Source organism: Schistocerca cancellata, chromosome 6, assembly GCF_023864275.1.
Source record: "Schistocerca cancellata isolate TAMUIC-IGC-003103 chromosome 6, iqSchCanc2.1, whole genome shotgun sequence".
In the NCBI taxonomy this organism is placed as follows: domain Eukaryota; kingdom Metazoa; phylum Arthropoda; class Insecta; order Orthoptera; family Acrididae; genus Schistocerca; species Schistocerca cancellata.
Genome location: NC_064631.1, coordinates 512,456,718 through 512,468,745, shown reverse-complemented (window position 1 = coordinate 512,468,745; position 12,028 = coordinate 512,456,718). Strand labels below are relative to the sequence as shown.

The window sequence follows — 12,028 nt, the reverse complement described above, 5'->3', positions numbered from 1 at the left end:
TGTCATAAAATGTGATTCAGTTGCTGTGGTTCTGGGTTGTACTGAGCTATGAGGGGAGTGCTCCTTTGTGGCCAAATGGTGGGTATATAAGAGACGGTAAGTGACCGGAGGTACAAGGCACAGGAGATCTGTTTGTGTAATAGGTCTGTCTGTGAAAGCCACAGTTAGATCCTCTGTATATTTAGAGAGGGACTGTGACGATCATGAGTGGCTATGATGTATGGAAGGGACTCCTTGGTATGGATTGGGTAGCAGCCGTTGAGTAGAGGTATTGCTGGTGGTTGGTAAGTTTAATATGGATGGAATTACTGATGTAGCCATCCTTGGCCTGGAGGTCCACGTTGAGGAAGGTATCCTGTTGGGTTGGGGAGGACCAGATGAAATGGATGGGGGGAGAAGGCATTGAGGTTTTGGGGGAATGTGGATAGGTTGTCCTCACCCTCGTCCAGATCATGGAGATGTCTTGAACCGGTTGAGGGGTCTGGGATTTTTGGTGGTTAGGAAGGGTTCCTCTAGATAGCCCATAAATAATTTAGCATAGAATGGTGCCATGTGGGTGACCACTGATGCATCACAGATTTGTCTATAGGCGATGCCTTCAAAAGGAGAAGTAATTGTGGGTGACCAGGGAGGAGGTTGTAAGTTGGGAGTCAGGCAGGTGTTGTGGAAGGTAGTGTTCAATAGTGGCAAGGCCATGGGCATTAGAGATTTTAGTGTAGAGGGAGGTGGCTTCAATAGTGCTGAATGGGCATCATGTGGTAAATAGCAGGAACTGTGGAGAGTCAGTGAAGGAAATTGTTGGTGTCTTTTATATAGGAGGGTAGGTTATGGGTAATAGGCTGAAGGCTTTAGTCTACGAGAGCAGAGAATCTCTCAGTGGGGCCACAGTAACCGGCCACAATGAGGCATTCTAGGTAGTTGGGTTTATGGGCTTTAGGAAACATGTAGAAGGCACGAGTGCAAGAAGTGGTAGAGCTGAGGAGAGAGATTCTGGATTGGGCCTAGGGATTTGAGCAGGGGCTGATGGCCCTGTTGGTTTTCTGAACGGAGTCTGTGTGTTAGGGTTTGTAGGTGGATGAATCTGACAGTTGGCCCAGTCTCTCTGCCAGGTAATCTATGTGGTTCAGAACCAAAGTGGTGGAGCCTTTGTTGGCAGGTGGAATTGCAAGGTCAGGATCAGTTTTTAGGTGATGAATTGCAGTTCTTTTTATGCGTATGAGGTTGGTTTCCATGTTGAGAGATTTGGGGGTTAACAATGGTGAGGCAAGATTTGAGGTAAAGGAATTCTGGTAATGTAACAGGGGGTGATTTGGGGCCAGTTGGGTCAGGTCATGGTTAGATAGAGGAGTGAACAGAATCGGGCAGTGTTCATTATTGGTTGAGTCTGATTAGTAGGTTTGGCGATAAAGTATTTCCACTGTACAGACCAAGAAAAGGAGAGACAGTCTTTAACAAGTCCAGCCTGACAAAAGGTAAGACCTTTGGAAAGGATTGATATTTCTGTGGGACTAAGGCTTTAGGAGGAAAGGTTGAAGACTGTGTTTTGGGTTTGTCCAAAACAAAAAACAAAACAAAAAAAGTTTGTGAAATCTTGTTGGACTTAATTGCTAAGGTCATCAGTCCCTAAGCTTACACACTACTTAACCTAAATTATCCTAAGGACAAGCACACACACCCATGCCCGAGGGAGGACTCGAACCTCCGCCGGGACCAGCCGTACAGTCCATGACTGCAGCGCCTTAGACCGCTTGGCTAATCCCGCGCTGGGTTTGTTCAGTTTCTGAGTTGAGTATGATGGGGGAAGTGAATTTCTGAGAACGTAGTAAGTCTTCGAGGCAAGGTTTGTCATTTATGAGTGGATGTGGGAGAAAGTTTGGAGATTCTTGCAGAGGTAATGGATAATGGTAGTCCAAGGAAGGAGTAGGAGGTGAACAGGTTGGAGAGTTTTTGAGATGGCATTTTGCATGCAGCTGAAGTCCAAGAAGGAAAAGAGTTTCAGTATGCAAGAGGGGATGCAGGAACTTTGAGAAAGAGAATTTTATGGATGGAGAGGAGGTATTGCAAGAAGGATTGAGCCTGATTTACATGGTTTTGTAGGACTAGGTTGGTGAGGGCTGTGGACTGCTGGAATTTGAACTGATAAGAGGTCATAGTGGGAGGGTTGGTTGCAGTTGGAGATGAGTAATCTGATGGTCAGGCCATTTGGGATGATTCCATGTGCTAGGCAACAATGCACGTTTCTGACTAGGGGTTGGGAAACTTTTCTGTATTGGCACAGATGGAAGGGGCAAGGATCCATAGTGAAGGATAAAAAACGCGTGAAAATATGTGGAAAAACTGACAAAAAGAATGAAATGGATGAAGTATGGGGACGAAAAGGTGAAATGAGGGAGTAGGGCCAGAAGTGGAAAGCAAAAATGAACTAAAAATGATGTGAAAACACAGTGACATCAAATAGAAAAATAAACAAAAAACAATAATAGTGGGATGTGGATTGATGGGTGAATGTATTTGAAGAGAGGGGAGAGCAGGTATGAATGGATTTGGTGATGTGCGGAACTAACGAGAGAGGGGGGGGAGTGGCGTTGGTAAGGTCTAGGTTCAACAAATTTGTGTGGCGCAGGAAGGTATGGAAAATTCACAAAAAGTATGCAAGAGTGAGGGAGTAAATGTGATCAATTTGGAGGTCAAGGATTAATTGTATTGTTGGGAAGAGATGCTGTTCCAGCAATCTGTACAGTCGCATAGCCATGTGTTGTGAGTGGACGAGATTGTTGATGCAGTGTGATTCATAAATCTGAGTGTGTGCAGTTTGGAAGGTAAAAGATAAAACACAGGAAAGAAGAGAAAGAAAAGGAGAGACACTGAATAAAGTAATGCATTAGAAGATAGCAACAAATGAAAACAGCACTGGGTTGAGGGATGGAAGAAAATCCATTAGGCAGAAACAAACAATGGAAAATCCAGGATGGAATAACAGTATTATGAAAGGGATAGATCGATACTCACCATATATAGGAGACATTGAGTTGTAGACAGGCACAATGAAAAGACTGCTATATATTTTAGCTTTCAACGTAAAGGCCTATTTCTGAAGTAGAAAACACACGTATGTATGAGCTGACTGTATGGTCTAAGCTAAAAGCCAATAAATTCGGTTAAAACACAGTAAAATTCTACCATTTGAGGATGAATGCAAATCTATGAGACTGTGGGTCACAGTTGGTTCACACAGACAATATGAGACTAATTTAAAGTTAATGGTTATTCATGAAGCAGGAGCCACAAAAAAGTGTGCTGCAGGACGAAAATTTGATGTCACAGAAGCGAACGTTTGTAGGTGGCATCAGATGAAGAATAAATTAGAGATACCAGTTCTATGCACGAAACACTCAGGGAACCAAGTAAAGGTTGGAGTAGCAGATTGTTCAGTAAGTGCAGGATGAACACAGTTAAGGCTGCCCAGTTACCTGGTAAATTATCCAAATGAAGCTGCCGGTGATAGAGGAATTTTCCAGCTGTATGTGTCTTGAAATTCAAAGCAAATACCAGCTAGTGCATGACGACAATGAAGAGGGTGTGGCTTACATTACGGTACAAAACAGCACTTGCTCAGCGCCTTCCCATGGCTTTTGACAAAAACCAGATAAGTACAGCATCATATAATCTATCTAAGAAAACACCATGACTCTTTACAACAGAAACTGCTAACTTTTTTTAGGCAAATTTAAAAAACTTCATATCAATAAAATAGTTTATAAATTTGATCAGTCAGAATATGTTAAGAATAAAAATTCATGAAGGGATGTCACTAGGGAAGTGGGGGTAATTTTATATTGTTTTATATTCAGGATAATCTTTGTGTGTGTGTGTGTGTGTGTGTGAGAGAGAGAGAGAGAGAGAGAGAGAGAGACCTCACCGTATAGAAACTTAAATAATGAAACACAATTAGTTGAGGTATAATAAAAGATGAAAACCTCGTGAAGTCATTATTATGGGTCACTATGAATAGTTGGGGATACATGTAATCCAACTATTGTCAGTTTCTTGTAATACAGACCAGTTGCCACTCCTCTGCCTTTCATCTTTGAGTTTATCTTTTTTCCATATTGCCCCCCCCCCCCCCCCCCCCCCGCTCCTTTTTTCCCATTATTTTGAGAGACTTAATAACAATAACCCCCCCCACCCACCCACCCACCCACCCACCCACCCACACACACACACACACACACACACACACACACACACACACACACAGGGAGAGAGAGAGAGAGAGAGAGAGAGAGAGAGAGAGAGAGAGAGCACAGCAGAGGATGGTGTATTGAAACAAACTTGCTGATTGTCGCAGGAAATTTATTCTGGGATTTGGCGCATAACACCAACTCATTACACTGCTGATACATTACATCAGTTTCTCCTTAGGAACATCAGAATTTATTATTTAAAAAATTACACATAATATTAATCCTTGCTGTTTTTTCAGAAATACTGATTCCTTTGATGGAAAACTTTTGTGAATGCTTCAGTTTACAAATTTTACTTACAGAACTAACTCACTCAAACAAATTTTTGTTTGTATTGATAAATCTTTCAGATAATCTATTCATCAAGTAGAAGCCAGATTTCCATTTACTTTAGTCACATGTTTTTCTTTATATTTATTCAATTGCTTGATATACTACATTGTAAAATTGCTTCTAAAACAGACACAAAAATGTATGGTGTGAACATTTTTGCCGAAATGTACTGAAGTCACCTTTACTCTCTGTGTGCACATCCTTATTAGCTCAAAATAGTTGTTGTTAGTTATTGATTTTACCCTCTGTTCCATCAGTCCGCAGTACCTGTGAAACCAAATCCTACAAGTAACAATTTCTGTTTGTGTTATTGCGCTCTTATGGAGGACAGTAAACCTTTTCACATGCTTGTTCAGATTAAATTACATTCCAGCCTTTTTTCCTAGTTAATCAGATTTTCATCTAACAAACTAAATAAACTAATCGCAAACTTAAACTGACCTATCAGTCTGCTCTTACAACCTAAGAACATGAACACTAATATTTTTCGGATTTTCTGTTTGCCTCATTTGTACAAGGAATGTTGGAGAAAATTAACATGTTAGTAGGGTTGATACTTGGATCTGAAATAATGTACATTTTTAAATTACAAAACTGTTCGTTGGTTACTCATAAAAATTTCACCATATTTTGTGCAGAGTAAGAATAAGTGCATTCATTTGCTAATAGAGAAGGAAGAAAAGGTGCAGGATTTTGTTATTACTAGGTTTACAATGTTACTGGATTGCACTGAATGTGCAGGTAGCACAGTGGCCAGTTCTTGGTAATTAACTGCTTTACAAAAGCATGAAAAGGCACACAGGACTATCTCTTATTGTGATAATTTGATCTCTCCAGTAGAATATTACTTTTTGGTTCTGAAAACAGAAATTGCAAACCTTCAGTTGAAGGAAATCAGCTTTACCGTTATTCTGTTTGCCAGAACAAAATTAACAGTCTTTTCTTTTCAGAATTTATTTATACAATTTCATCTAGAAAATCTATGGATTATAACGACATCAAGATATTGCTTTAGTTTAGTAACTGCCAAAAGACATTCTGCAAAGGTATTTACTTATTTGGATGCTTTCTTACATTCCATGATTTTGATGCAGTTAATCTTTAACAATGATGTAGATACAAGATCTCATGATCTAATGTCGTAATTTCTGTCATTTTATACATGAGGATATCTGACTGAAATTGGTTGTTGGTAATAAAGTAACGTACAGTCATTGTGCAAATTGTGAGATCTCAAAAATATTCAAATTTTTAGTCCGTATGTATTACTTCTGTTGTGTCATTTATATTCTTCATGTATCAGTCATTTAATGTTTCACCTTTTGCAAATACTTAATTTTAACATCTTCACTTTTGTATTCCTATCGTCCTCAGTTGCGTATAATATTATGGTATGTTGATAATTATTATTTTGGGACAGTCTAATCACAGCTGAATAAAACACAATTTTTATGCCATACACATTTTGCCTTTATTCTTTGCAAGGCATTTTCAGTGGCCTGGGAATATGTATGTATTTTTGTTTGTGCTATTTGGTTTATGTTTTGGACATTGCATGTATAGAAGAAGAACAGTTTTAACAAAGAAACAAGAGCACCACTTGTAGATCAGCACCCACAAAATCTGTGAGTAGAACTTTCAAATTATCACTACATCATAGAAAAACGAAAAGTGCCAGAACTGCTTAACAGTGTCAAAAATGTAAACCAGATAGTGTAAAAAAAAATGTAGATATTCCAGGCTACTGAATATGCCTTGCAAAGAATAAAGGCGAATCATGTAGGCACAAATATTGTGTTTTGTTCAGTTGAGATCCCAAGGAAATAATTATCAACATTCTTACTTCTAATAATCCTTCTTTCGGTTTTGATGTTCTGTGATAGGGAAATAAAAAAATCAAGACAATATTTAAAGTTCTCAAGGCGATCCAGTGAAGACAGATGGACAGTTTGCAAGTGTGTATTTGGGCTCTTCCAGACAATGATTGAGGATAAGAAAGCCAGCTGTGATGCAATATTGAGCAGCTAGAAAGATTCAGAACAGATCTTGTGTTATTTACACATAATCTGAATACCATTTTGCATCACCCCCTCCCACTTCCCCCTTGCCAGTTACACTTCACTGATATTATCATTGCAGCTCCCAAGCAGATGAAAATTCTGTGCCAGACCAGAACTTGAACTCAGATTCTTGCCTTTCGCAACCAGTTCTCTTTCCAACAAAACTATCACGGATAGCTTGAGTCTGTGTCTGGTGTGCAGTTTTAATCTACCGGAAAATTTGAAAATAGCACACACTTTGCTGCAGAATGCAAGATTCATCCTGGGAAGTATTCTTGCAATTAATCAATGTTGCAATATTGTGATCTTTGTTAGTTGTAACTGAGTAATCATCATCTTCAAATTAACCACAAGTAATAACACTTCATTTAGTTGCATGCTGTTCCTAAGCTTTTGTTATCTACCAGAATATGTCACTCCCAGTAATAATTACACATTTTCTTATGTGATATAATAGTGACAGAAGGATCTATGCTTCAGGGAAAACACTGATTATATTACTCCCAAGATTTAAATAAATATTTCTGGATTTTAGTTTGGATAAGGAGCTGTTGGTGAAATGAAAAACTGTCTTGCAAAATCCTATGTGTTGAATGTATAGGAGAAGGGGCAACAATCAAATGATGACCAATACTGTACTTCAACAGTAAGTTGCCATTATGTCATTTATCATCACTCATTCATTGTTTAATTTGTTAATGGATGTATTATATTTGTAAACCATTGCCTGTTTGGACTCTGATGCTTTGTTGTATTGTAAAAGTGCAAGCTTGCTACTGCTATTATTCTATGTCACTTTTCAAAACAGATTAGTGCTAAAGGAGATCACTCACCGAAAAGCAAGAGTGTCGAGTTGTTGAAAGGCACGCTCTTGCAGTTATCCTTTGATGAGCTGGAGTAAAATACACACACACATACACACTTATGATCCTACATTGACTGTTAGTCTAGCTGGCACCATGTAGTCACAGGTGTGTGCATGTGTATTTTACTCTAGCTTGTGGAAGGATAACTGCGAAAGCTAGCTAGTTTTCTTTCCTTCTGTGTGCATATCGACAACGCAATACTTCTGTTTTTCGGTGAGTGGTCTTCTTTAATCCTAATGTATTTACATTCTCCAAAAACTTCCCTACAACATTTATATCTTTCAAAATAAAACTGCAGTAGCAATAGATATTTTCTCAGTGGTCCCTTGCTACTCTAGAAATCATCTATAATCTTTCTATTGAGTTGGTGCTTGCTAGTATTCTGTATAGCATGGAGAGAGAGTTTTTATGACGTGTGGTGTCCTATCAAGTGGACATAAGAGCTAGTTCATAGTACACTGACATAGATCATTCTAAAAGTGCTTAAGTAAGGGTACTTTTCATTTTCCTCTCTGGAAAAGATTTTGCAATTTCACTCACCCCTGTAAGGTGTCCCCTATTCTGTACTTCGCAAACTGCCATCTTGCAGTAATTCCAAATGTAGGAAGCATACACAGACATCTTTTCATCTTCTCTCTCTCTTTTGTCAGTTAATTTAATAATGTTGGTAAACAGTCAAACAGATTTGAGTTATAACTTGCTAAGCTTATAGCAAAAAATTACAGGCACCACTTTGCACTTAACAAAACTCTTACTAGTCACAGCCAAGCTCATATCATGTAACATTTAGGGTCAGTTTTGGCTGTGTCATGTACTAAATAGACTATTTCATTGTATGTGCTGTTTTATCACATTACTCTCTCATTCCTGACCCATTTTGTGACAGATCTTTTTTTTTAAGTGTATAAATAAATAAACCATTAAAAACATGAAAATTCATAAAGTAAGGCTGGATTCCCATAGCACTTTAATTTCTTGATTTGAGTTTTTGAAAAACCACTTTTCATATGCTAATCTATATTGACTTTACATCCATTTATGGTATAATGATGAATCTAAATAGCATTGATTAAGAGTTTGAGTGGGTCGAAGAAAAATGTTGAGCTTGCCGGAGTCACTTCAGTGCCGCAAAAGGTTATCTGTTTGAGTCTTATCATACTTCGAGCTTGTGTAAACAGCTGAATTTATGGAAATGTGAGGTCATCTTGTGAGAATTTGAAACTGTAAATGTAAAACAGTTCCTGTAATCTTTTCAGAGCATGTCTTTTTTAATCCTCGTAATGTCTATTGTCAAGACTAAACAGTTGCCAATCCCCGCCACTGCTGTTCCTCTCCTAAATCAGTAGTTACAGCATCATCATCATCATCATCATCATCTCTGCCTAACTGTTCCCATTAATCAAACAATGGAAAATCCAGGATGGAATGCAACAATATTAGAGAAGGAAAGTTGCTACTCACCATAAACCGGAGATGCTGAGTCGTGATAGGCACAACAAAAAGATTCACACAATTATAGCTTTCGGCCATTAAGGCCTTTGTCAGCAATAGGCGCGCGCGCAAATGCAACTTACACACACGTCTGCAGTCTCAGGTAACTTGTATGGTTTCAGTTATCTGAGACTGCAGACGTGTGTGCCTGCGTGTGTGTATGTGGGTCTATTGCTGACGAAGGCCTTATGGCCGAAAGCTATAACTGTGTGAATCTTTTTGTTGTGCCTGTTGCTGCTCTGCATCTCTACTATATGGTGAGTTGCAACTTTCCTTCTCTAATATTGTAACTGTCTCCATTATTTTAGGACTTTCTGGATACCATTTAGTGTCTTTAGGTTTTTCCCCACATAATGTTTTCATTTTGCATTTAGAAAGGAAAAGAATATGTCAATAGATAGTAAATAGGGTAGCACACAGCATGAGCTCTATTATACTGCCTTCTCCAATTATCTTCTTGTAAGCCCATAATGAAGTTTGCAGCTCATCATATGATGAAGGATTATCTGAAAGATTTTACTCTTCTGCATATATTTTCATATTCTTATACATTTACCACAATTTTGCCTGTACAGTTTGTGTTGATGTATTTTTCTTACATATGCACAAAATCATGTGTTTCTGTATTGCTAGTACTTTCATGTATGTTCATTACAATTTTTAGGCACAGCTATTATCATCTCAGTTTTATTTTTCTGTGTATGTATTTAATAATCTAAATGTATATTTCATTAGCTGTGGTTTTACACTTTTTATGATAATTCAGATATACTCTATTTTAGTTCCATATTAAGTGTAATTTTAATTTAATGCAGCTACTGTGAGATTGCCACTGCAAGACTTGGTGTGAAAATACCAAGTGAAGACTACTTCTCGGAGGAAACTTGTTTAAGCCTGTCTGAGTGGAAAAAAGTTGTCACATTTTACACTCTTCGTTTGATGTTGGCACCGTTAGTGGAAACAATAATTCTCTTGGACAGATTACTTTTCTTACAAGAATTAGGTAATCTCTACTAAAAATTGCCCCTTTTCTCTCTGTACTTTGATCTACATATTTTAATGCATGAATATGTTCCTTATTTCAGAAATTGGCAGTGCCTTGATTCCTTTATTTGATCCAAAAATTTCTCCAAGAAATCACATCCTCATTGCGTTGAAGCATTTCAAGTTTTAGCATCTTATGTGATTTCAACATGATGAAAATCAAGTATGCAAAGAACATGCAGATTGTTACCATTTTCTGTTATCTTTACATCTAATATAGTGTTAACAATAAAGACAAACTATTTCAGGGAGAAAAATATAGCATAATATATACTGTATGTTTCCATTTGTACTGTAAGAGATTCACTGCAAATATATTATTTACTGCATAATACCCTCATTAACTGTGCCATGTGCTTAAGAAATAGTAGACAAAAACTAGACATGATTGCAGTATGCTGCTACGCAAACTGTGCCTTGAGTGATAAGTCTGTGTTGGTTGTGTTGGCTTCATCATCACTTTCTTCAGTACTTACTTTCTCAAACCCTTGATGACGGTCCAGAAATTGGCCTAGTTTGAAGCCTTCAACATGAGATGTGTGGAATGCCCACCGCTTGTTATAACTGCTGTATCTTAGAAGACAGCCTGACAAAAAATGTTGCACAATGTTAATTTGAAATTTTCACAATGAACAAGCAAGGACAAGTTGTTCTATGAAGTGCAGATAGAAGATTTGGCACACTGCAGTACCATCATGTTACTATATCACCTAGTGACAGTGTTTAAGTACACAAAGATATAATTTGCAGGAGAGACCAGTTCAATGTTTGTAAGAATATGAAACAACTGATGAAGTTTAGTGCAACATTTAACACTGTTTCTGTCATATGCTTGATTTTCTTTCTTCTGCAACTATTCTTTCCAGATGTTTCATATTGTAATGAAGCCTTTCTGCACTGGAAACTTGGTTGTAGTGTTTCAAATCTGAAATGTGCGACTATTGAACAACTGAATCTCTGGGCTGACATATGGGTACTTGAACATGCGAGTTACGAAATGAATCTGACAAGGAATTATTGCTTTTTACTTAAAAAGAAAATACGGATGTCAGTGGTGTCCAGCAGAAGTACTGGATTCATCAAGTACAAATAGCTTGAGCTTAAGAAAAATAATGGGCACAAACCTTTAAATAGTTTTATGCCATGTGTACACTACATAAATTCACTGGCTACTTTTGTAGGTCTGAAGGAGTTTCTCCTTGACAATTGAGCAAAATCTGCATTAAGTAATGAGCAGAATAACACATACCAGATTCATTTCTACCCACAGTATCTTTATTTTTGTAGCCAGGAACTTTATCTTATTTCTACCATCCCTTTTCCTTAGATTAAAAACACAGAATGGCATTCAGCTTCAATAATGAGAAGTGTGCCACATTGAGTCATTGTGGCCAAATAAAACAACAAAAGTCTGAAATGCATGTGATTCAACAATAACAAAGCACAGATTGGTGAAAAGACAGGTACATCCACACATTATGAAACAGTCCTGCAGCTAAATCATTAATGCGTGAAGTCTTATGGGCATGGTATATTTTAGAGAGAGACATGACTATGTCACAGGTGAATCGTGTGACCACATTGTGAGTGGGAAAGGAGCTTCTCTCATTGTAGTGTTTAATATATTGCTTTCCTTTATTTGAGCAAGTTATGTGCAGCTTTCATAGAACGAAATTTGCCACAAATGTCGATTTATATTGTGCCTGTGACTATAAAAATAATTAAAGAAACTATTTTTTTAGTGCATCAAGTTTTTGAATAAATAGTTTGTACATTCAAATTGTGAATTGCTGTTCAGTATTTTACAGCCAAGCAATTAGTTAAACTAACAGTGATTTGGGAAGTATCTACATAAGTACACTAAAGTAAACTGATGTCAGAAAACAAATTCAGAGTGCAGTAATGTAATGATTTTTGCTTAATAATTTAACAGGAATGTCAGAGTGGCAGATGATAAGATAAATCATGCATTGTAGTCACAATTTAGTCA

At 37.6% G+C, this 12,028-nt stretch overlaps 1 protein-coding gene across 6 annotated transcripts in view; it reads left to right on the top strand.

Moving 5' to 3' along the window:
• Window positions 1–10,307, top strand: part of LOC126190950 (methyltransferase-like protein 25B) — a 104,967-nt gene extending 94,660 nt beyond the window's left edge. For all 6 annotated transcript variants that reach the window (XM_049931598.1, XM_049931597.1, XM_049931599.1 and 3 more), the window contains 2 exons: window positions 9,810–9,997; window positions 10,080–10,307. In XM_049931598.1, coding sequence (XP_049787555.1) covers window positions 9,810–9,997; window positions 10,080–10,168 — 277 coding nt within the window. In that variant the 3' untranslated portion in view covers window positions 10,169–10,307. The remainder of the gene's footprint in view (window positions 1–9,809; window positions 9,998–10,079) is intronic.
• Window positions 10,308–12,028: the final 1,721 nt, after the last annotated feature.